The sequence below is a fragment of the Eumetopias jubatus genome, unplaced genomic scaffold, assembly GCF_037043125.1.
Source record: "Eumetopias jubatus isolate StellerSeaLion01/CBP00866 unplaced genomic scaffold, mEumJub1_p1.0 scaffold_3, whole genome shotgun sequence".
In the NCBI taxonomy this organism is placed as follows: domain Eukaryota; kingdom Metazoa; phylum Chordata; class Mammalia; order Carnivora; family Otariidae; genus Eumetopias; species Eumetopias jubatus.
Genome location: NW_028274809.1, coordinates 160,427,786 through 160,448,879, shown reverse-complemented (window position 1 = coordinate 160,448,879; position 21,094 = coordinate 160,427,786). Strand labels below are relative to the sequence as shown.

Sequence of the window (21,094 nt, the reverse complement as noted above, 5' to 3'; positions counted from 1 at the left end):
AATGTTTCGAAGAGGAAGGGGTGATCATCTGGGTCAAATGTTGCTAAGTCAAAAGTAATGAGGGGAACTGATGGTTGGATTTAGCATTATGACATTTGCAGGGGGTGGGTACTATCCAGAGTAGTTTTGATGGTAGGGAGGCAAAAGTCTGAATAGAATAGATGAAAAAAATGGGAAGAGAAAATTTACAGCATGGTAACACTTCAAACGCTGGGGTGGGAAAAAGAGAGAAATGAGGTGATTGTTGGAAAGCAAGAGAGATCAAGAGGTTTTGTTGTTGTTTTAAGTGGGAGGAAATGACACAAGAGTAAACATAGGTAAAGAAAAGGGCCTATAACCAAGTCTTGGGACACTGCAACATTTAAAGATCAGGAAAAGGAGAATGGGCAGAGGAACCTAAAGGAGGAGCTGCCAGTGAAGTAGGACAGAAACCCAAGGAATGATGATTTGGATGCGAAAGTGTCTCAGGGAAGGAAAGGTCATTTTAAAAAATCTTGATAAGACCGAGAATGGTGCAGTGAAGTTGCTGAGATAATATGTTATTAGTGGCTTCAATAACAATAGCTTTGATGACTGACAATGAAACTTGCTTATTGTGCATTCCAGAAAGAGTGCGGGTGAACACATAGACACACAGCAATTATAGACAATATTTTTGTGGCATGTTGGTGTGAAGCGGAACAGAGGATCAGGCCAGGAGACCCAAAATTAATTAACTATATTTATTTATTTTAATAGGTCATGTTATTGCAAATTTATATGATGGTGTGAATGTTGTAATAAGTGGTGTGGGGTGGGGGGAAATTTGACTCTAGAGAGAGAGAGAAGATCATTACAGGACAAAGTTCTTGAATGGAGGAGAGGAGATGGTAGGTAGGTAGTGCCCAGCTGAAAGAAAAGAAACGTTCTATTCATTGTTGCAGGAAAGAAGGCTGAGGTTTTGATAGAGATGCAGGTGGGTGGGCAGATTCAGTGGCAGGAAGATGAAGTAGGTCTCCAAGTGACTGCTTTTGAGTCTCAGTATGGAGATTGCAGTCCCTCATGTGAGGCAGGGAGAGGGAAATGGGAGAGTTAAGGAAAAAAAGGACTAAAGTAATCTCCCTGGAAGGTAGAAGATGGTGGGAAATGAAAAAGGCAGGCAATTAAAGGAGCCAAAGCAGTAAGGATTTTGGATGTTGAGGCCTCTAAAAATCCTGGCAGGTGTGGTAGACCTGAGGTAGTCCCTAGCTTACTTCTATCTTCTATTCTTAACTGTGTAATATATCCAAAATAAAAATAGCTTTTCTTGTACTTTCTGTAGCCACACTCTACTCATGGAATTGAAGCTTCAGTATACCCTTTACTTACCTACCCATCTGTTTAACTGACCTCCTTAACCACACACCTTCATTCTGGGAGGCCTGGGGTGGGAAGAGGGGTTGTGCAGCGTTTATTAGTGACGTATCTGTGGCTAAATGCCGAAATGTACTGAAATTGAAATATTTATGTAAGTTGCCCTAAGAATAGAAAGCGTTTTTTCCTACTGTGCCATATTCTCAAACTCACAGAGTTGTATGTACCATACATGGATGGTTTTTCAAAAAATTTTTTATTTAAATTCAATTTAATTAACGTATACTGTATTGTTAGTTTCAGAGGTAGAATTTAGTGATTCATCAGTTGCATACAGCACCCAGTGCTCATTACTTCAAGTGTCCTACTTAATGCCCATCACCCAATTACCTCATCCCCTTACCCACCTCCCCTTCAGCAACCCCCAGTTCATTTCCTGTACTGAAGAGTCTCTTACGGTTTGTCTCTCTCTCTCTCTCTCTCTCTCTGTTTTTATCTTACTTTATTTTTCCTTCCCTTCCCATATGTTCATCTGTTTGGTTTCTTAAATTCCACATGAGTGCAATCGTACGATGATTTGTCTTTTGTTTTTTTTTTTTTTAATTTATTTATTTGAGAGAGAGCATGTGTGTGCAGGGGTGGGGAGGGACAGATGGAGAGGGAGTGGGAGAATCTCAAGCAGACTCCCTGCTGAGTGCAGAGCCGAATGTGGGGCGTGATCCCGGGACCCTGAGATCATGACCTGAGCCGAAATCAAGAGTTGAACAGTTAAACCAGGTGCTCTGTGGATTTTTTTTTTTTAAATACCTGATAGTGATAATAATAGTTGTCTACTGAGTGTAAGGAAGATTTACATACTAACTACATCTTGTGGTTTGCTCATTTCACAGAATGAAATAGAAAGTGGAAGAATAATATTTTCAGAGCATCTCCCTTTAAGTAAGCTACAACAAGGCATAAAATCTGGTACATACCTTCAAGGAACATTTAGAGCAAGCAGGGAAAATTACTTAGAAGCTACAGTATGGGTTCATGGAGACCCTGAAGAAGATAAAGAGGCAAGTGTTGTGTTCATAAATTCCATATACAGTGAAACGCTTTCTATTCATGAGTTTCTGTTCATGATTTTCTTTCATAAGTGTTTAAAATTTTGTAGGAGAATTTAAACTTACTCTACCCTTCTACTTTATCAGCTTAAAGGCAGTTATGTGAGAGGTCATAGATAATAGAATGAATCACTTTCTTAGAGAGCTGCTTATGGAAGAAAAGAACTTTTTATTTACCCCACTTTTAAGAAAATAAAAATCTAATCAAACAAAATCATAGGATGCCTCTATTTTCTATATTATAGCTAGTTATGGAAAGTGCTATTTACATAACATATAAGTGCTCCACTGGGCTTCACACACTTTAAAGCAAATAGGAATCATTTTTGGGTGCTCACTATTTGCCAGATACTCTTCTATCTGCTTTGAATGCTGCATTCCATTTAATCTTCACCTGTGCCTATGAAAGTGGGTACTCTTTTTCATTCTACCCAATTAGGACCCTGAGATTTAGAGAGAAGTTTTCCCAAAGTCTTTTTGGTGCTAATGTAAGAGTTACGGTGGAGCCATGAATACAACCCATATTTTCTGACATATTTTCTCTACTTGATATTGAGAAATTAAGAGGATGGGGTAAAGGGACACTATAGAAGAAGAAAAAATATAAAGGAGAAATAGAGATACATAGACACACTCAGAATATATCTTTCCTTCTGTTAGGTAATCTTCCCCTTATTATATTGCCATTAAAAATATCTGAGCATGTGCCATTTGCTGTTTTACACAGATAATCTTACAGGGACTTAAAAATTTAAACCGAGCTGTTCATGAAGATATTGTGGCTATAGAACTTCTTCCCAAGAATCAGTGGGTGGCACCATCTTCTGTGGTTTTACACGATGAAGGTCAAAATGAAGATGATGTGGAAAAAGAAGAGGAGAGAGAACACATTGTATGAAACCAAACAGGTTTATCTTTTGTCTGTGTAGCTTTGTAGAATTCATTAGTGTTTTAGCTTTAGAGCAAATTAAACAAATTTCCCTGCTTTCAGACTTACTGAATGAGATTATAGTTCTCTGGGTTTAATACATTTCATACACATAGTTGATTATTTTCCCTCAAATATTTAAAGTCTTCTTTTAAATTATAACTTTGCTCAATAAACAGGTTTAAATATAGAAAGACTGTAACTTGAGTATGAAACTTGAATTCTGACGTTCAGGTACATGATCTGTCTGAATTAGGTTTGTCTGAATTAGTGAGGTTAGGTAAATACAAATTGGAAATTTTATGTATTATTTTTATGTAATGTTAAAATTCCATCAGCATAGTAGATGTACTTTGGGGCCCTTACATAAGGGTCAATTCTCTGTTACCATATTTATTATGAAGAGAATGCCTTCAGTCGTTTCTTAAGATCTAAAGTCTACCTGCCATGACCCATTTATTTCTAAATTTTAGGATTATAAGAACAATACAAATAGTTGGAATTCAAACATTAGTAGTTCTCCTATTTATAAGAATTCTGTTCATTGTGCTCTGGAGTCTTACTATAGTATTATCCTTGTAGAGTCTAAGCCATAGGAGAGTGTTGAAATGAAATACCATAAAGTCCTTCAGCTATTTCTAATAAATACTCTTTTTATTTGGGTTTTTGTTTTGGATAAGGAAGAACTTTTAAAGATAGAAGTATTTCTAATGAATTAATAAATGCCACATGATATTGAAGGCAAACTACTACTAAAATCCTAGTCTACTAATTCCTAGATGTGTGTGTGTGTGTAAATTCTCATATTTAAACTGAACAGTTGCGTTCTGACATATTTATTCAGTTATACTTTTCCTTTGTTTTTTGATTATCTGTTTTTGTAGTGTATTATTATAATGGAACTATTTCCATGGCTTGGTTTGGCATATTATGATGTAGAATTTTGAAAGCATCAGGATTCTGTAACTATGTCATAATTTACTGCGTGGAAGTATTAGTATCCATATTCATATTCTGATTTTAAAGAGAAATTGTCTCATTATACCTAGAGGAAAAATAACTGAAGATTTTTCTTTTTCTTTTTAAATCTCAGCTTAAGACTGCTATAAATGAAAAGATGTTAAAGCCCACAGGTAGAGTTGTAGGAATAATAAAAAGAAATTGGAGACCATATTGTGGCATGCTTTCCAAGTCTGATATTAAAGAGGTGAGTAGAGAGTGTGTTGCTGTGTAAATAAAAAATGATACCCATTAAATAGAACTTAGAGCCCTCCTCATGCCCCCAACCTCAGATTTGTGTGTCTGTGTGTAAAATCTTCTCTCCTAATTTTCTTTAGTCAAGAAGACATCTCTTTACCCCTGCTGATAGGAGAATCCCTAGAATTCGAATAGAAACCAGACAGGCTTCTGCATTAGAAGGACGGAGGATTATTGTTGCTATTGATGGTTGGCCCAGAAATTCCAGATATCCAAATGTAAGTTTGAATGATTTATATTTTTTTAGAATATCAAATTAAGAATTGGATATAAAATTGCTTCTTTTAGTGAAAATAAAATCTGCTTTTGTAATAAAATTTGTACTGAAGTATAGGAATATTTCACAAACTTACCTGATAAGTAGTACATCTTATTTGAAAATTAATCTTATGAAATTCCAGTGGAAATCATTTGATTATTTTTACTCAAGTTTCCTAACAAATAACTCTTGATAGTGGTTACAAAAATAGTGTTTGAAACCCAAGCAGATTCTACTAATTCTGAAGCCACTATATTTGAAGTAACATTTTAAAGTTAAAAGGTCATAGGAAATAGACAACACTTCGCTATGTAAGAACTGAGCTCTCAGGAAATCTCCATCATAAATCACTTGAGCTTTATGGACTCATTTTTAAGAAGTTTTGGAAACATTTAGAAATACCAAAGTGATATATAAATGTCTAAAAATTTAATGTCATAATAACATGTACCAAACAAAAAGCTGTAAAATTCACCTTTCTAATAATACCTTTTGGTTTTAGGGACACTTTGTAAAAAACTTAGGTGACGTTGGAGATAAAGAGACTGAAACAGAAGTTTTGTTGCTTGAGCATGACGTTCCCCATCAGCCTTTTTCACAGGCTGTTCTTAGCTTTCTTCCAAAGATGCCCTGGAGCATTACTGAAAAGGTACATTGAAAAGAATGTAGTCACGTTATAAATTACTATATCTGAGCTAACTTGGTTTCTGTATGTGTTTTTAAGTATGTAGAAACTGGGGCGCCTGGGTGGCTCACTTAGTTAAGCAGCATCCAACTCTTGAACTCAGCTCAGGTCTTGATCTCAGGGTTGAGTTCAAGCCCCACACTGGGCTCCAGGTTGGGCTTGACACTGGGCATGGAGCCTACAAATAATTAATTAGATAAGCAGAAACCATAGTCCTCTCCTCCCCTGCATTTAAGTTAGGTACAGAACTCTTAGGTATTACAAAAATCATTTATTTTACTGAAAGATGCATTTTTCTGGGGAATCAACACTAGCTTACGTCAAATTATTCAAAGGTGAAGAAACCACAAGTTACAAATCATAATGTGTGGTTATTATTAACAAATAAAACAAAGTTCCTTTTAAAATATATAGAGAGAAATTGTTGATTTCCTAAGGGCTGTGTTTCATTTGTACTACCAAAATAGTTTTTTATTTCTTAACAATGTGGCATTTTCTAGGATATGAAAAACCGAGAAGACCTGAGACATCTGTGTGTTTGTAGTGTGGACCCTCCGGGATGTACTGACATAGATGACGCTCTACACTACAGAGAACTGGAAAGTGGAAATGTGGAGGTATCCTTGTTGTAGTGATGTTCGTGTCCAAATATATAGTTCTGCTTTTGAGTTTATTTTCTTTGGACCCATTATAGAATTTGTGAATTATTCATGCCTAGCCACTTGCAACTACAGAGACTAATGGGCGTGTGTCAGAAATTGAAATGGGAAATGTGGCCATCCTTTTTCAGTTTTGCTCCGTTTCTTCTCATTAGAACTCCATTAGTACCTTTACCCAGTTAAACATGTTGACATCCTCTTATTTTTATCTTTTTCAGGTTGGTGTTCACATTGCAGATGTTAGCCATTTTATTAGGCCAGGAAATGCTTTGGATCAAGAGTCAGCCAGAAGGGGAACAACTGTGTATCTTTGTGAAAAGGTACATGGGTCAAATTTAAAATGGAATTTTGACACATGCTTGTAACTTTTCCCTCATCCATTTTATTTATTTATTTATTTATTTATTTATTTATTTTAAAGATTTTATTTATTTATTTGACAGAGAGAGCAAGAGAGCACAAGCAGGGTAACCGTAGAACTAGAGGGAGAAGCAGGCTCGCTGCCAAGCAGGGAGCCCAATGCAGGGCTCAATCCCAGGACCCTGGGATTATGACCTGAGCCAAAGGCAGACGCTTAACCATCTGAGCCACCCAGGCGCTCCGTCCATTTTATTTTTAATAATAAAATCGTCTGAGGTGTTTTCCTGCGAAAGGTGTTTCCAGCCTCAGTATTGAGGTGAAATATGAGGAATAACTGTTATGTGAATTTTGCATTCTTAGATTGTAAAAACCATGGGCACTTTTGCATTCTTGAATAGTCTGGAATAGTACATGAATTAGCAATAAAAGACCAACATAGAAGAAGGTGGTCATAAATCAGTGAAAATAATGCAGTGTGTTTGGTTATTAAGTGGCCCAAATAACAAGTAGACTTGGTTGATATAAATTGTTGTGTAGCATTTAACTTCCTAGCTCTGGGTAACTAGGGTATTTACTGTTGCTTCAAAGGTTTAGTCATGAGAGTGTTTTGTCATCATTTACCATTTCTTTTTAAAGTAATCTTCCATTAACTTACAGAGAAAAGTTGTGAGAATAGGAGGGAATGTTAAACTTAGTCTACACTGTCAGTGTTCTTCCATGTAGCTTTTTTCTGTAAAAGTTTTGTGGCTCTCTTTTTCAGTATGTTTAAAACACCATGTAGTTTGCGTTAGGCATTAGAGAAGGATCCAGTCATAGAACTGTTAAAGCTTATGTCTGTTATCTAGTACAAACTTATTATATAGGGCAGAGATTGCAGACTTGGAGGACAGCTTGGTGGCTGTGGAGAGAACGCACACTTAGATTCACTGACATGAAGTCCGGTTTCCTCTCGTTGTGTCCTGTTTGTAACAGTTGTGTGGAAATACTTTTCTAGAAATAGACTTGTTTCTTATTTTCTCAGTTCTGTTCACAAAGACCTTTTTCCCCCTTGTTAAATTAATGCTACTGAGAACGAAACATCAAATAAATGTATGGATATGGTTAAGTAATCTGCCACTCTATTTTTTTCTGTTCCAGAGGATTGACATGGTTCCAGAGTTGCTTAGCTCTAATTTATGTTCATTAAGATGTAATGTTGACAGGTATTTATGCATGTTTTTTCCTAAGAACATAGTATCTACTATTTTAACGGACTCCCATTAACAAACACTGTCTACTTTCCCCCATAGGTTGGCATTTTCATGTATTTGGGAAATGAATCACAATGCTGAAATCTTAAAAGTGAGGTTTACCAAAAGTGCCATTAATTCAAAGGTTGGTTTCATGGTTAATACTAAATGTTTAAGATCTTTTGTACTTTTAACAGTGTTACTAGATGGTTTTGAAAAAGTTAGGTTTACTAAATTAAATTTTTCCCAAATGTTTTAGCAAGATCTAGTTTTTTCCAGTTATCTGCTTAATTTTTGATACAGTTGCCTTGTATTCAGAAACTCACAAAGCCTGGATACTTGGAAAGACTAAATAGATGACTTTTTGCCCTAATTCAGGGACACTACTATTTGAAATTATTCCAATGTATAAACTGGTCAGAATTTTCAAAGTTGGCATGTATACCATCTTGTGATACTCACAAATTTTCAGGGAAATGATGTCATAAATTTTCCTTGGATTTCAACAAAACTAGCCTGAGGTCTCAGGTCAGAGAGAATGGAACCAGGCTAACATTCTCATCCTTCTCTTAACGGAATCTTCCCAGATTCCGTTATGTTCTCACTTTGCCTTTGGTCTTTCTCAGAGGTTTGCCATCATCTAGTTGCTTTCAACAGTTTTGGATGAACTAGTGGTTGGAAAGGAAAGCAGTGTTGGACTGACAGATAGTGATGTATGAATGATTTAAGCCTTCCTCGATTTGTATTTTTAAAAATGATAAGTTTATTTTTCTCCCAGACTTGGTCAGTGTAACAAAGTTATATGAAAAAAAGTTCAGTGCACATACAACAGAAAACATTTTTAGAAGGGGACCTCTTAGTCCCTAGTAGATAACTTTGCTCTCCTAAGAATCTGACCTGGCCTCCTGCATCATCTAACCCTCTTATGCTATTCCTGATTTTTACTTGGGAAGCTACTTTTTTTTTTTTTTTTAAGATTTATTGATTTATTTCAGATAGAGAGTGCAAGGGGGAGGGCAGAGGGAGAGAGAGTCTCAAGCAGACTCGGTGCTGAGCACGGAGTTGGACGTGGGGCTTGAGCTCACAACCTGGAGATCACGACCTGAGCCGAAACCTGATGCTTAACCAGCTGTACCACATAGGTGCCCCTACTTTTTTTTTTTGATAAGCTAAAAAATGGTAGTTTTCCATAAGGTATGAAATAGAAACAGAAGCACTATTTGTATATTTGGATTATAATTGGAAATTACTTGGGATCTTTTTTACTGTGATTGGTCTCATTTTTAGATACTTAATTTGGGATATTTCATAGATTTTTCGGTAAAACATGATGTCTAGGCTATTAGAGTATTCTTAATTATTTGCCATTGAGTAAGGAAGTAATGATCATCTGGAGAGGATTTCACTTTACAGTCATTGTCAGAGAATAATATAACTTTCCTTTTTATTTTAGTGTTACCTAAGTATTTGTTAACTATGAAAGTAAAGTTTAAGCAATTTGTTCACCAACAAATGCTACCATTTTGTTTGTTTTAAAAGATTAATTTATTTTTAGAGGGAGAGTGTGGGGTTGGGAGTAGAAGCAGAGGGAGACGGAGAGAGAGAATCCCAAGCAGACTCCCTGCTGAGTGCAGAGCCAGATCCCATGACCCTGAGATCATAATCTGAGGCCAAACCAAGAGTTAGATGCCCAACAGACTGAGCCATCCAGGCACCCCCATTTTGTTTTGTTTTAACGTAAGTTTGCTTATGTTGTGTAATGCATCAGATACAAATTAATGAACCAAAAACCATAGGTCTGCAGTATAAATATTATAGCTAGGACACTCTCTCTTCTTAATGATTTTAGGTTTTCCGAAATCATAGATTTTATGTAGTGCAAATATGAAATTACACTAAACCAGTTTTTTTTTACTTTTTTTTAGAATTTTTTTAAATTTTAAATTTTTTTTAAAGAGTGCAAGAGTGGGGGGCAGGGAGGGGCAAAGAGAGAAGGAAAGAGAGAATCTTAGGTAGGCTTCACACCTAGCATGGAGTCCCATGTAGGGCTTGAGCTTACAACCCTAAGATAATGACCTGAGCCAAAATCAAGAGTGGGCCACTTAACCGACTGAGCCACCCAGGTGTCCTATAAACCAGTTTTTATAAGAATTATATTAACATACGGTTTTCCTTTTAGGCTTCCCTTACATATGCTGAAGCTCAGATGAGAATTGATTCTGCAGCCATGAATGATGATATTACCACTAGTCTCCGTGGACTAAATAAACTAGCTAAAATTTTGAAAGAAAGAAGAATCGAAAAAGGGTATATTTCAAAAATATTTATTAAGAAGTGTCTTTATTGTGGTAATAAGATAACCTGTGAACTCTTCAAAGTGTTTTATCCTGGACAATGACAGATTATTTAATGAGCTGAATAGAAAGGCAGGCAGAGACATTCTTTTTCTTCTAGCTCTGTCTATGTAATTTATTATGCTAAGGAGTTAAAGATCTTAGAGAAAATTTCAAGGGAGGCAAGAGCTCCTTAAGACTTCTATGGATTGTTTCTAATTTTAGTTAGAATATTGAACATTGGTTTTCAGACATTTAATAAATGTAGATGAACTTCTTCTTCCACTTGAGAGTTTGAAGCGATTTTAGACACCTTCATTTTTTAAATGATTCAAAGTTACACAGAAGCAGTCCTCCCAAAGGTCTGATATCTGACAGCTAGTAGCGACGGGTGTCTTTTAGCTATGATATCATGGGGTTTGCCTGGCTACAATAGTAGAAGATAAGGAATATCCAAGTCCCCAAACTTGTTGAAGTAAAGTAGTTAAAAGAAATTTGGATTTTTAAAAGACATCGTCAACTATCAGAGCAAAGCAAGTACATGAACCTTTCAGATGTTGGTCTTGGGTTCCCATGTCCATCCAGGGTAGGGTCACAGGTGGTTACTAAAAGTGCTTTTGTTGGGGAGTACAAACTCTAGATCTGTGCTCTTTGAGAAGATGTGCCTATTGTCTATTTAAATTAAAATTCATTAAAATGAAAGAAAATAAAGAATTTAGTTCCTGAGTCACACTAGCCACATTTCAAATGCTCAGTAGCCACTTGCGGCTAGTGACTACCATATCGGACAGTGTAGAGATAGAGAACATTTCCATCACTGCAGAAAGTTCCACTGGACCGCGTTCTTCCAGGTAGTTACGCTGAGCCATCTTTATCTCTACCCACAGGTCAGTTTTCTGGGAATATTCAATGTGATCCTAAATATAAAACTTGCAGCTGTGTAAGGATAATTTGGATGCGTTAAACCCAAAGAAACTAAAAAGGACACAAAACATTTTTCAGCAAGTGTTTGTTCATCAAAGGTTTACAGTATGCAAGACATCAGAAGAAAGTTTGTGGAAGATATTTTTAGAAAGTTTGTTTTAAAAACAAAATGAATAAAATGCAAATTGAAAACATTTTTATTTTGGTAGTTTTAAATGGTAAGAGAAATTTGCATTAGTAACTAGCCTCTCCTGATTAGTAAGGGAAAGATAATTTTTAACTTCAAAAACTGTCTCTACTTTTAATTTTGTAACTAGATAGTCGTGTACTGGTAAAGACAGGTCATTGAGTCTTCTCAGCCGTAGGTGAAATTTGAGAAAACAATCAGTAAGAAAATTGGTATTTTTTACTTTCTTAAAGGATATGTTCTGTTTTACATTTATTTTATGTCTATCTTAAAGGATAAATGTTAGGTCATGGATAGACGTAACATTTTAAGTGTTTTATGAAGAAAAAAATCAAAATGTGATTACTATACCTTGCTTTTTAGGTCAGATGTATTGATAAACAGACTAAATCTAGTGTAGAATCTTGTAAAGACTGCATGGCAAGAAAGGAATATTTGTCAAGATTCTCTGTCTAGTATTCCTTTGGTAGTTCTAATAGAGCTGAAGAATTGAGGGAAAAGGTGAAGAATTAGCTTGCACCATCTCATCTTTTTTTTCTCCACTTTCCCCCCTTCTCCATGATTGTTTAGGGTTACCCAACTTCATTAAAATTCTTTAAGTTGGTTTGAAGCTAACCTGATGAAAATAGCATGGAGGTGTGAAGAAACCTCAGACTTGCCTTGTTGGAATTTACTTTTCACAGGAGAACTTGGGAACTCATTAAGTGAACCATTCCTGTAAAGCACGTAGTCTAGTATGTTATCTGACACGTAGCACTCCATATCAGTAGCCTCATTGTGTGTACATACCAGGGTAGTAGTTTATCAGTCTCTTTGCTGGCTCAGCGAATGTGGACGTACTTTTGAACTGTGGATCTTCTGATGCTACTTACCTACGTGTGGCAGCTTCCCTTTTGCCTCTCTCTCCATCATCCCTCACCCCAATACATTGTTTTCTGTAATAAGTAAAACTCTGCCAAGTTACCTTCTTTATTTATAAAAGTGATTACAAACCCATGTAGTTCAGTAAAAACTCAGTTTGGGTACAGAGCATACTCAAATTCTCAGAAGTACAAGGACTCATATTTTGTTGTGTTAACACCTGTTGTCCCCCCCCTTTTCTTTTTTTTAAAGATTTTATTTATTTGAGAGAGAGAGAGCACGAGCGGAGGGGAGAGGCAGAGGGAGAAGGAGAAGCATGGTCCCCGCTAAACAGGGAGCCTGACGCAAGGCTCGATCCCAGGACCGTGGGATCATGACCTGAGCTGAAGGCAGACACTTAATTGACTGAGCCACCCAGGTGCCCCTGTTGTCCTCTCTTTTTAAATGCATTTTAGATGTGTAAGATGCAAAGCTGTCAATGAAAATGGAACATAAAACTTAGCAGATGGTCTTAAAGCCTTCAGAAGAAAAACTATTACTCACTTGCTATCATCATTTTTTCTTTTAAAAGCATCACTTCCAGAATGATATCTGTTATTCGCTCACTTCACTAAATTTACATCTTTAATTTTTATTTAGGGCTTTGACTCTTTCTTCTCCAGAAGTTCGATTCCACATGGACAGTGAAACTCATGATCCTATAGATCTGCAGACCAAAGAACTTAGGTATGTAAATTTTTGCTGGGCTGTAGATAGGATTTTTATTTTAAATGTAATATTCAGTATATATATTAATAAACAAAACATATTTGTACCCCAAATACCTATTTCTAATAGGGTTATGGTGTCTGTAGATCTTTTTGAGTTAGGATATACAGAGAGAAGTAAATGTGATTTTGTTTTTTAGTTTTTCTTATATAAAACTGAGAAGTATTATAATTTCCAATTTGAATTGGTCTTGATGTGTGGTGTATTAGAACTTGACTAGTAATAGTTGTGGTAAATAAGAGATTGCCCTGGTTAATTTCTTAAGTATTTAATATAGAAGAGCGTAGTGTACAAATATGTACAAGACCTTGTGCTTTAAAGCCAGACTGCCTTGGTTTGGATCCCATTTCCAATAACTCCAGACAAGTAATTTGACTTTTTTACACCTCAGTTTGTTTGTTTGTAAAATAGGACTGATAATGGTACCTACGTCACTGGGTGTTGTGAAGAGTGCTCAGATGAGTTATTGTTGTACCATTGTATTGATTTGGTTGAGATTTAGGAAGCAGGGCTGTTTTTGGTTAAATCAGTTAGGCCTCTTTTCCATGCCTTTTATAAGGTAATTCTAAAATGAATGTGCATTTACACTTTTCTTAGTAGATGACCAAGAGTTAAAAATGAGAATATACTCAAATTTCTTAGGACCAGTGTGTGCTTTATAATAGAGCTATTAGAGCTAAAATTAAAAAATACTTTTGGGAGAACTTTTATATAAATAAAAATAATGTTAATGTGAACAGTGAGCCTAATACGAAGAGGTTTTTTGAGGAAAATGTCGAATCTGACTTTGTCAAAGTAGAACATCGCCCCTTCTTACCAAGAAGAAGACAACACATTTCTAAGATTGTCTTTAGTCTTAAAGGTATGATTGGAGGTCTTCCTAATATTTAAAAAATTAATGTACTTTAGGAATCTAGTCAAGAAGTTTATAAGATGAATGAAACTTAAATTAAAGATTAATATAATGCCCATTCAGTGACTTGGGAAAAAGAAAGTACAATTTACAACAGAATACAGATCATTGACTAACCTAAGTTTTAAATAGACATAGACTATAGAGAATAAAGAGCAGTATCAAATTGGTTAAGAGTTTTGAAGTCAATTATGTGGGCTTGGGTCTTGTTACTACTAACTCCAACTTTGAGCAAGAGAATAATGTTACACATTCTTAGTTTTCTCATCTGCAAAACAGGACTAACATACATCTTTCTCTATATGGATACAGATCAATATTTTACGGCATAGTGCAATGCCAGGCCAATAATAAATACCTAGAATAGCTATTGCAAATATAATTTCTTCATTTTGGTGATTTATTGGTGAAAATTTTAATTTTTTAAGCCCAAATTTGTATGACCTAAGTAGCTTTTCATTCTTATTAGTAAACTTTATTTTTATGGATTTATAGTTAAGTAAAAATCTCTTTAGATTTAATAAAAGAAGGTGAAAATTCTTTTGGTTTAGATTTTATATATTATTAGAGTTAGTAAAGGTTCTATTATTTAAATGCAATTTAAAAGTCTCCCGCATGAGATTTACTCATGCAGTAGATGCATAGTGAGAGATTGTCAGCATAGCAGCTGAGAAATGAAAGAGTGTTAGGTTATGAAAAATATACGCATGCACACACGCATACAGATGTTTACGTAGGAAATACTTTTATTGTTTCGTTGGTAGCAAAGGTAGCCTGGGAATAAATGTGATCTATAAGAGTCTCAGAATCTTTTTTCATTATTTAATGATTTCTCCCTTGGCAGGGAAACAAATTCTATGGTGGAAGAATTTATGTTACTGGCGAATATCTCTGTTGCAAAAAAAATTCATGAAGAATTTTCAGAACATGCCTTGCTTCGAAAACACCCAGCTCCCCCTCCGTCAAATTACGAAATTCTGGTTAAGGCAGCTAAATCCAAAGTAAGGTTGCATAGTTTGCAAAATCATCTGTATTTGAATTGTGATCTGTCCACTGTACTAAACAATCTATATTTGCATCTGCATGAAAGTTTCCGTTGTTTTTTGATGCAAAAATATGCTAGTAGTACTTTTGATTAAGAAAAAAAAATCAACTTGGATACAGTCATTGAAATCATTTGCTGAATAAAATCCTTTAATGTCTTTGGAGAGCACCCTGTGCTACAACCAGAAGTTCCACACTAAGGTATTTGCAGTATCCTAAACATATGAAGCTCTTCCACACCTCTTTGCCTTTATACATGTTCTTTCATGCGTCCTCTGAACTGCCTAACTTCAGAGACTTAGAAATATTTTAATTTAACTTTAACTCAGTTAAGCCCTCTTTCTATCATGTCCCTAAGAAAGAAGTCCATTTATTGCATACATTGGGGAAAAGGAAAAACATAGGAAGGCTACCGTATCCTCCCCCTCATTTAGGCATAATTACCCTTACCCTTGTGGTGACTGTGGCTTACATTGGTTTTCTTTGGATCACTCGTTCAGGTCCCATCTCTCCTGTCCAGATGAGGAGCTGGAAGTAGTGTGGGGTCTCAGGGTATTATTCTACCAGAATGATGTTGGTTTCTGATTTTTCAGATCTTTATGGTGGGCCTACTACCCCTATCCATCAGAACAGAATCAACTTCTCCTCTGCTCTAAGGCTTAACACTGTAAATTGGGGAATTTTCTCCTACTATCTTATTTCTTCCTAAGATCTGGGTAGAGCAAGGAGGATCTAGGTATATTTGCCTCATCTCCCAAAATAGAACCAATTGGTCAATAGTGACCAATAGAGTTTTATTTTGCCTCTGGCCTTTACTTCTACCTTGAATGGAAGGTAAAGAAATACCTGCAGAGAGGGGCGCCTGGGTGGCTCAGTTGTTCAGCGTCTGCCTTCGGCTCAGGTCGTGATCCCAGGGTCCTGGGATCGAGCCCCGCATCAGGCTCCCTGCTCAGCGGGAGGCCTGCTTCTCCCTCTCCCACTCCCCCTGCTTGTGTTCCCTCTCAAGCTGTGTCTCTCTCTGTCAAATAAATAAATAAAATCTTTAAAAAAAAAAAAATATCTGCAGAGGAAAACCACACATGCTAGAAAGAACCCAGATCTGCTTTGATTTTTTTTCTGTACCCCAGCAAAGAACAGGCAAGCACATATTGGACTTTGAGAATTGCACTACAGCTACCACCATCCTTTCCCCTTGGAAACTTCTTCAGAATGTTACTTCAGTACCTTTAGACACATTCAGAAAATATTAAGCTTTGATGTTACACAAAACAATCATGACTTTTTATAAGCTGTTTTTAGTTCTCCTAGGTTAAGGACAAAAGATGTAAATACTTATTACCTGGTCAAAAACACCATATTTGTTCTGTTTGATTTGTTGTATTTTGAAGACACCATGGTACTGATTTTAAAATGTTTAATAGGGTGCTCTTTCCTTCTTCTTTACTCTCAGAATTTGGAAATTAAAACTGATACAGCCAAGTCCTTGGCTGACTCTTTGGACCGGGCAGATTCTCGGACTTTTCCGTATGTCAACACTCTCTTAAGGATCTTAGCCACTCGCTGTATGATGCAGGCCGTGTACTTCTGCTCTGGAATGGACAATGATTTTCATCACTACGGCTTAGCATCGCCCATATACACACATTTTACTTCACCCATCAGAAGGTATTTTTTCCTTATAAAATGATAGGAGATAGAAAATAATTTTGAATTGTAAAAAGCTATTTTAATGCCAACATAGTATGATTATTTGTCCTTCATGTATCTAGATATGCAGACATCATCGTGCATCGGTTGTTGGCTGTGGCTATTGGGGCCGACTGTACGTATCCAGAGTTGACAGACAAACACAAGCTTGCAGATTTATGTAAAAATCTCAACTTCCGGCACAAAATGGCTCAGTATGCCCAACGTGCATCAGTGGCTTTTCATACCCAGGTATTTGCCTTCCGTCAGTAATGTTAGGGGAGATGATGTTTTGTTCACTTTCAGTTTAATTTCAAAATACTTTTTGTTAATTTCAGAAATATTGTTAAGACAATCCTTGATAAGGCTATCTGTTATTTTACAGTTGTTTTTCAAAAGCAAAGGAATAGTAAGTGAAGAAGCCTATATTCTATTTGTAAGAAAGAATGCTATTGTGGTGTTAATTCCAAAGTATGGTTTAGAAGGTACCGTCTTTTTTGAAGAAAAGGACAAACCAAAGCCAAGGCTTATTTATGATGATGAGGTACAGTATTTTTAATGGTTTTATTTGGGGTTTTTTTGGAAGGGGTACTTTTTCTTTGATGGTGCGTAGAAAGGATAAAATTATTTTTTGCATCCTACAGAACTTAATTGCACAGACTAATAAGCTTATTCTGTTCATAATTTCTCACTTCAGTGTATCTTCCCACATACAGATGTTGTCCTTGATTTGTTTTACACCATGTAGTTTCCTCTTCTAAGGAAAACTTGAATTATGCTTTGCACAACTGGACAGATGCATGAAAGTAAAGGAATAAATGGCTGCTTAGAGCTCAGAGGAATTTTTTAAGCCTCTTTCCAGCGTTTCTTGTCTGACACAATCTCTACTTCCCTAACTTTAATAGAAGTACAAAACAGCAAACTTTGCCCACAGTACCTTTTCCTCTGGTAGTCCAACAATTTGCTAATTAATGGGGTGAGAATCTTGAGATTAATGAACATATATATTGGGACCATCTTACTGAACGGAGGAAGTATACACACAAATAGGTCATATATTAGTGAAGTTACTAGGTAAATGGTTTTTGTAATACTGCACACCTAGATGCTTATTAAATATGGAAATAATTTTTTAAACTTAAGACTTTTAATATGAAACCTCAAGACAGCAGTTTAAAATTGTAAAATGTGTTTTGTTTAGATACCTTCCCTTAAAATAGAGGATACAGTGTTTCATATATTTGATAAAGTTAAAGTGAAAATCATGCTAGACTCATCCAATCTTCAGCATCAGAAAATCCGAATGTCCCTGGTAGAACCACAGGTAAGACCAAACTTCACTGTCCATGTTGTAATGGTCTAAAAAAAGGTATATATTGTGTGAAAGAGAAGGATATAAGTTTTTTCTGTTCAAGAGTAGAGAAATCTTGTAAGTAGTGTGGGAGCCAGATATTTGCATAGCAAATTCTATTTTCTCACCAATTTCCCTAGGCTGTGGGATCCCAGACATTTGGGATTTTTTGGAAAAGGTCCTCAGTACCAAAGGCAGAGAGCTGTCTGAGATCTCCTCCCTGGTCCCTTTTCACTTTTATCAGTTTTGAAATCTGTACGTTTAAAGATTAAGTATGTTTCACCCTAAGATATTAGTTCTTAACCTTCTGCCCCAACACACTGAGGCCCCTGATGCTGACTGTCACAGTGGCTCAGCTAGGATAAACTGGGCGTGTTCTGGTTAAACCACACTTTCCAAATGACATGCTTCCCACCCATCGAGACTGTGTCTTTTACATTTTTGAACCACTATTTATGTGTGAAGTATGTATACTTTGTGTGGAAGACGTTTACTAACCTCCTTTCCCCTTCTCTCCCTCGACATCATTTTAAACTTGAAAGTGTCAGTGGGGACGGAGAAGATGAGATTTATTCTTTATTTTATGCTTTTACTCATCTTATCTTTCTGTTTGCATTACTTTAGATACCAGGAATAAGCATTTCGGCTGATAATCCAAACATGGACATTGATGAACCAGAGAGAAAGAAGAAGAAACGTGAGAAATAGCTACAGTCAACAAAAAAACTTCGAAGAGTGGTTTCCTTAAAAAAAAAAAACGAAAAAAAAAAACCCAAAACAAAAAACCTTGAGAGAAGCTTTTAAACCTAGGAAGTGTGTGATACAGTTTGTTACTTTTAAATACATTGTAACGGTTTTAAAAATTTGCATTTTTATTGACCTGTTTGTTGACTGTGTCTGTCCCATCATGGTACTTCATTTCTAGATTGAACTGAACTAATTATGCATAAAAATTCAATTGAATATCCATCACTGAAATAGTGACAAGATAGCAACCTCAGGGATCTGTAAAGATCGTTTAAATGGAGCATTCATCTGCTCACTAAAGAACAGTTAATTTAAGTAATTTGATTATTTAATATTGATAGAAAAAAACTATCATTTTCCTGTGGAGGAAAATAGAACATTTTTAAAAGTCAGGAACAGTGTGTTTTTTCTAAATCTTGAAAGCTGTCCATGTTTGATACAGTAGTTTATAGATTTCAAGACAATGACATCAAGATTTGTCAAAGAATATTCAATCCTTTGCCATCTTTAATTTACCTAATTGGTATGAAGTGTTCCCTGTTGAAAGCTTCCTGCATTTTTTATTAAGTGGTCCTTCAACAGCTGTGTTTGGGAATTGAATGTTGTAGGAAGGCAAGAAGGATATTTGAGCTGACTATAAAGTTTTTTTTACTACCAGATAATAAGTATGATCATCATCATCCTTGACCTTTAAGCTCACATCTCCCCCAAAATAAGGCATTAGGGCTCAAAGAGCAAATAGAGATGGCACTTTTTTAAACGTCTGCATCATGTTATTTATAAAAAGTAGGTCATGAACGGCTTTTAAACTGTGTATGTATCAGGTTTTGTAGGAAAGGGGGGATTCTGTAAGGACATATTAAAGGGAATAGATTGAAGTAAATATTATGATTTGGTATGCCTTGTTCATCACAAAGATTAGTAATTATTGTTTTTTAAGAATATTTTGAGATAGTTACAACATTTTACTTTGCTTATTCATTTTCTAAAGTACTTGCAATGTACCAGGCTCATCACGGAGTCAAGTAAACTATCTCTACCTTGAAGGAGCTTGCAGTCCAGTGAGAAAGGACCAGCAAATAAATAAACAGGTCTACTGAGTGGGAATAATGACCATGTGTCCAGTCATTTAGGCCCTCAGAGATCAAGTGATTGTTCCAGTTTCCTACTACTGAGGAAAACATCCGTATCTTGAGGCAGAACTTGTTCCAGTTGAACGAAGATAACTTTGAGTGGTCTTGGGACCAAGTAACGGGCTACCACGCCAGAGCAAGCGTCAGCAAGCCTTTTCTGTGAAGGACCAGCCATGTTAGACTCAGCAGTCTCGGTTACAACCGTAGTACTCAACTCTCCTTGTACAGCGTGAAAGCAGCCACAGACGGGATGGAAGCAAGCATGGCTCCATTCCAATTCAGATTTGAGAACTTTGATGCGTCACAAAACCCATTTGATTTCTACCTCCCCGCCATTTAAAAATCCTTTGCTGACAGCCCAGAGTTTACTGGCAACAGAAGGAAAGGGAGGTTTCTTGGTTCAACAAGGCAGTGGCTAACCTATCTTTCCATGTTTGTTTTCTTGTCTCTCATTTATGAGGAAGGTCTAATTCAGGCAAGGTCAAGATGACCAGAATCCTTATTTTTACCCAGAGCCTCAGTCCTCAGTAATCTAAAATGCTTCTAATGCCAGTTTTTATGCTAAGCAGCGTACATGGACTATTACACTCAAAAAGCCCTGTTGGGTAAGACTCTCTCCACCCCCACCCATTTACTAGATGAGAAGATTAAGGTTTTATGGCCCAGATCAAGTAGTAAGTGACAGGATGGATTTGAATCCAAACTATAATCACTACTTTCTTGTTTTTTGACTTGTGCTATCAAAAAGACATAGCCAGGGAAGCTCCTACCTTTAGGAACTAGAATTCCTCTTATAGCATAGCAATTATTTAAGTTTATATTGATCCTGAAGCCTGTGTGATTAGGGACTCACTCAACTTCATAATGGAGTGTCTTTAGCAGTGGACCTAGTGACTAACAGGTTTAATGGTTAGTGCGCTGGGGGAGATGATGAGTCAGGTACACAGGAAGAAAAGGTCTTTACAGACTAGCAGTAAAGTTATAAGGTGCAAAAAAGGAAGAAAATGACACAATGATAGTATGTTATTATTTCCTAGGGCTGCATATGAATTACTCCTCCCTTTTGAAGGAGATAATTTTTAAAAGGTGGTTTGTAAATATGAATATGCATTCTCTAGAGGTAAAGAATATTTCTAAAAAATGTATTTATCACTTACACTCCCAACATGAACATAAACATTTTAAAAAACTAGTTTTGTGTCTGCCCAACCCTAACTTTATAAAAGGCCTAAATTTAGCCCTACAGACACTCTGTCGCCTGGTCCCCACTGGTTTTCTTAGTTCTCCCAGGTGCTTATTCCTCTCCCCAGCCAAATTTGAGCTGGAAAAGGA

General features: G+C 36.2%; 1 protein-coding gene across 1 annotated transcript in view; it reads left to right on the top strand.

Moving 5' to 3' along the window:
* Positions 1-20,954, top strand: part of DIS3 (DIS3 exosome endoribonuclease and 3'-5' exoribonuclease) — a 28,578-nt gene extending 7,624 nt beyond the window's left edge. Inside the window, exons 5-21 of the mRNA XM_028106090.2 lie at positions 2,223-2,390; positions 3,166-3,330; positions 4,460-4,573; positions 4,704-4,841; positions 5,385-5,531; positions 6,068-6,184; positions 6,445-6,546; positions 7,724-7,788; positions 7,876-7,960; positions 9,995-10,122; positions 12,760-12,846; positions 14,646-14,802; positions 16,296-16,510; positions 16,615-16,783; positions 16,917-17,075; positions 17,733-17,855; positions 18,507-20,954. Of these exons, the coding sequence (XP_027961891.2) occupies positions 2,223-2,390; positions 3,166-3,330; positions 4,460-4,573; positions 4,704-4,841; positions 5,385-5,531; positions 6,068-6,184; positions 6,445-6,546; positions 7,724-7,788; positions 7,876-7,960; positions 9,995-10,122; positions 12,760-12,846; positions 14,646-14,802; positions 16,296-16,510; positions 16,615-16,783; positions 16,917-17,075; positions 17,733-17,855; positions 18,507-18,590 (2,223 nt within the window). The 3' untranslated portion in view covers positions 18,591-20,954. The remainder of the gene's footprint in view (positions 1-2,222; positions 2,391-3,165; positions 3,331-4,459; positions 4,574-4,703; positions 4,842-5,384; positions 5,532-6,067; positions 6,185-6,444; positions 6,547-7,723; positions 7,789-7,875; positions 7,961-9,994; positions 10,123-12,759; positions 12,847-14,645; positions 14,803-16,295; positions 16,511-16,614; positions 16,784-16,916; positions 17,076-17,732; positions 17,856-18,506) is intronic.
* The last annotated feature ends 140 nt before the right edge of the window (positions 20,955-21,094 follow it).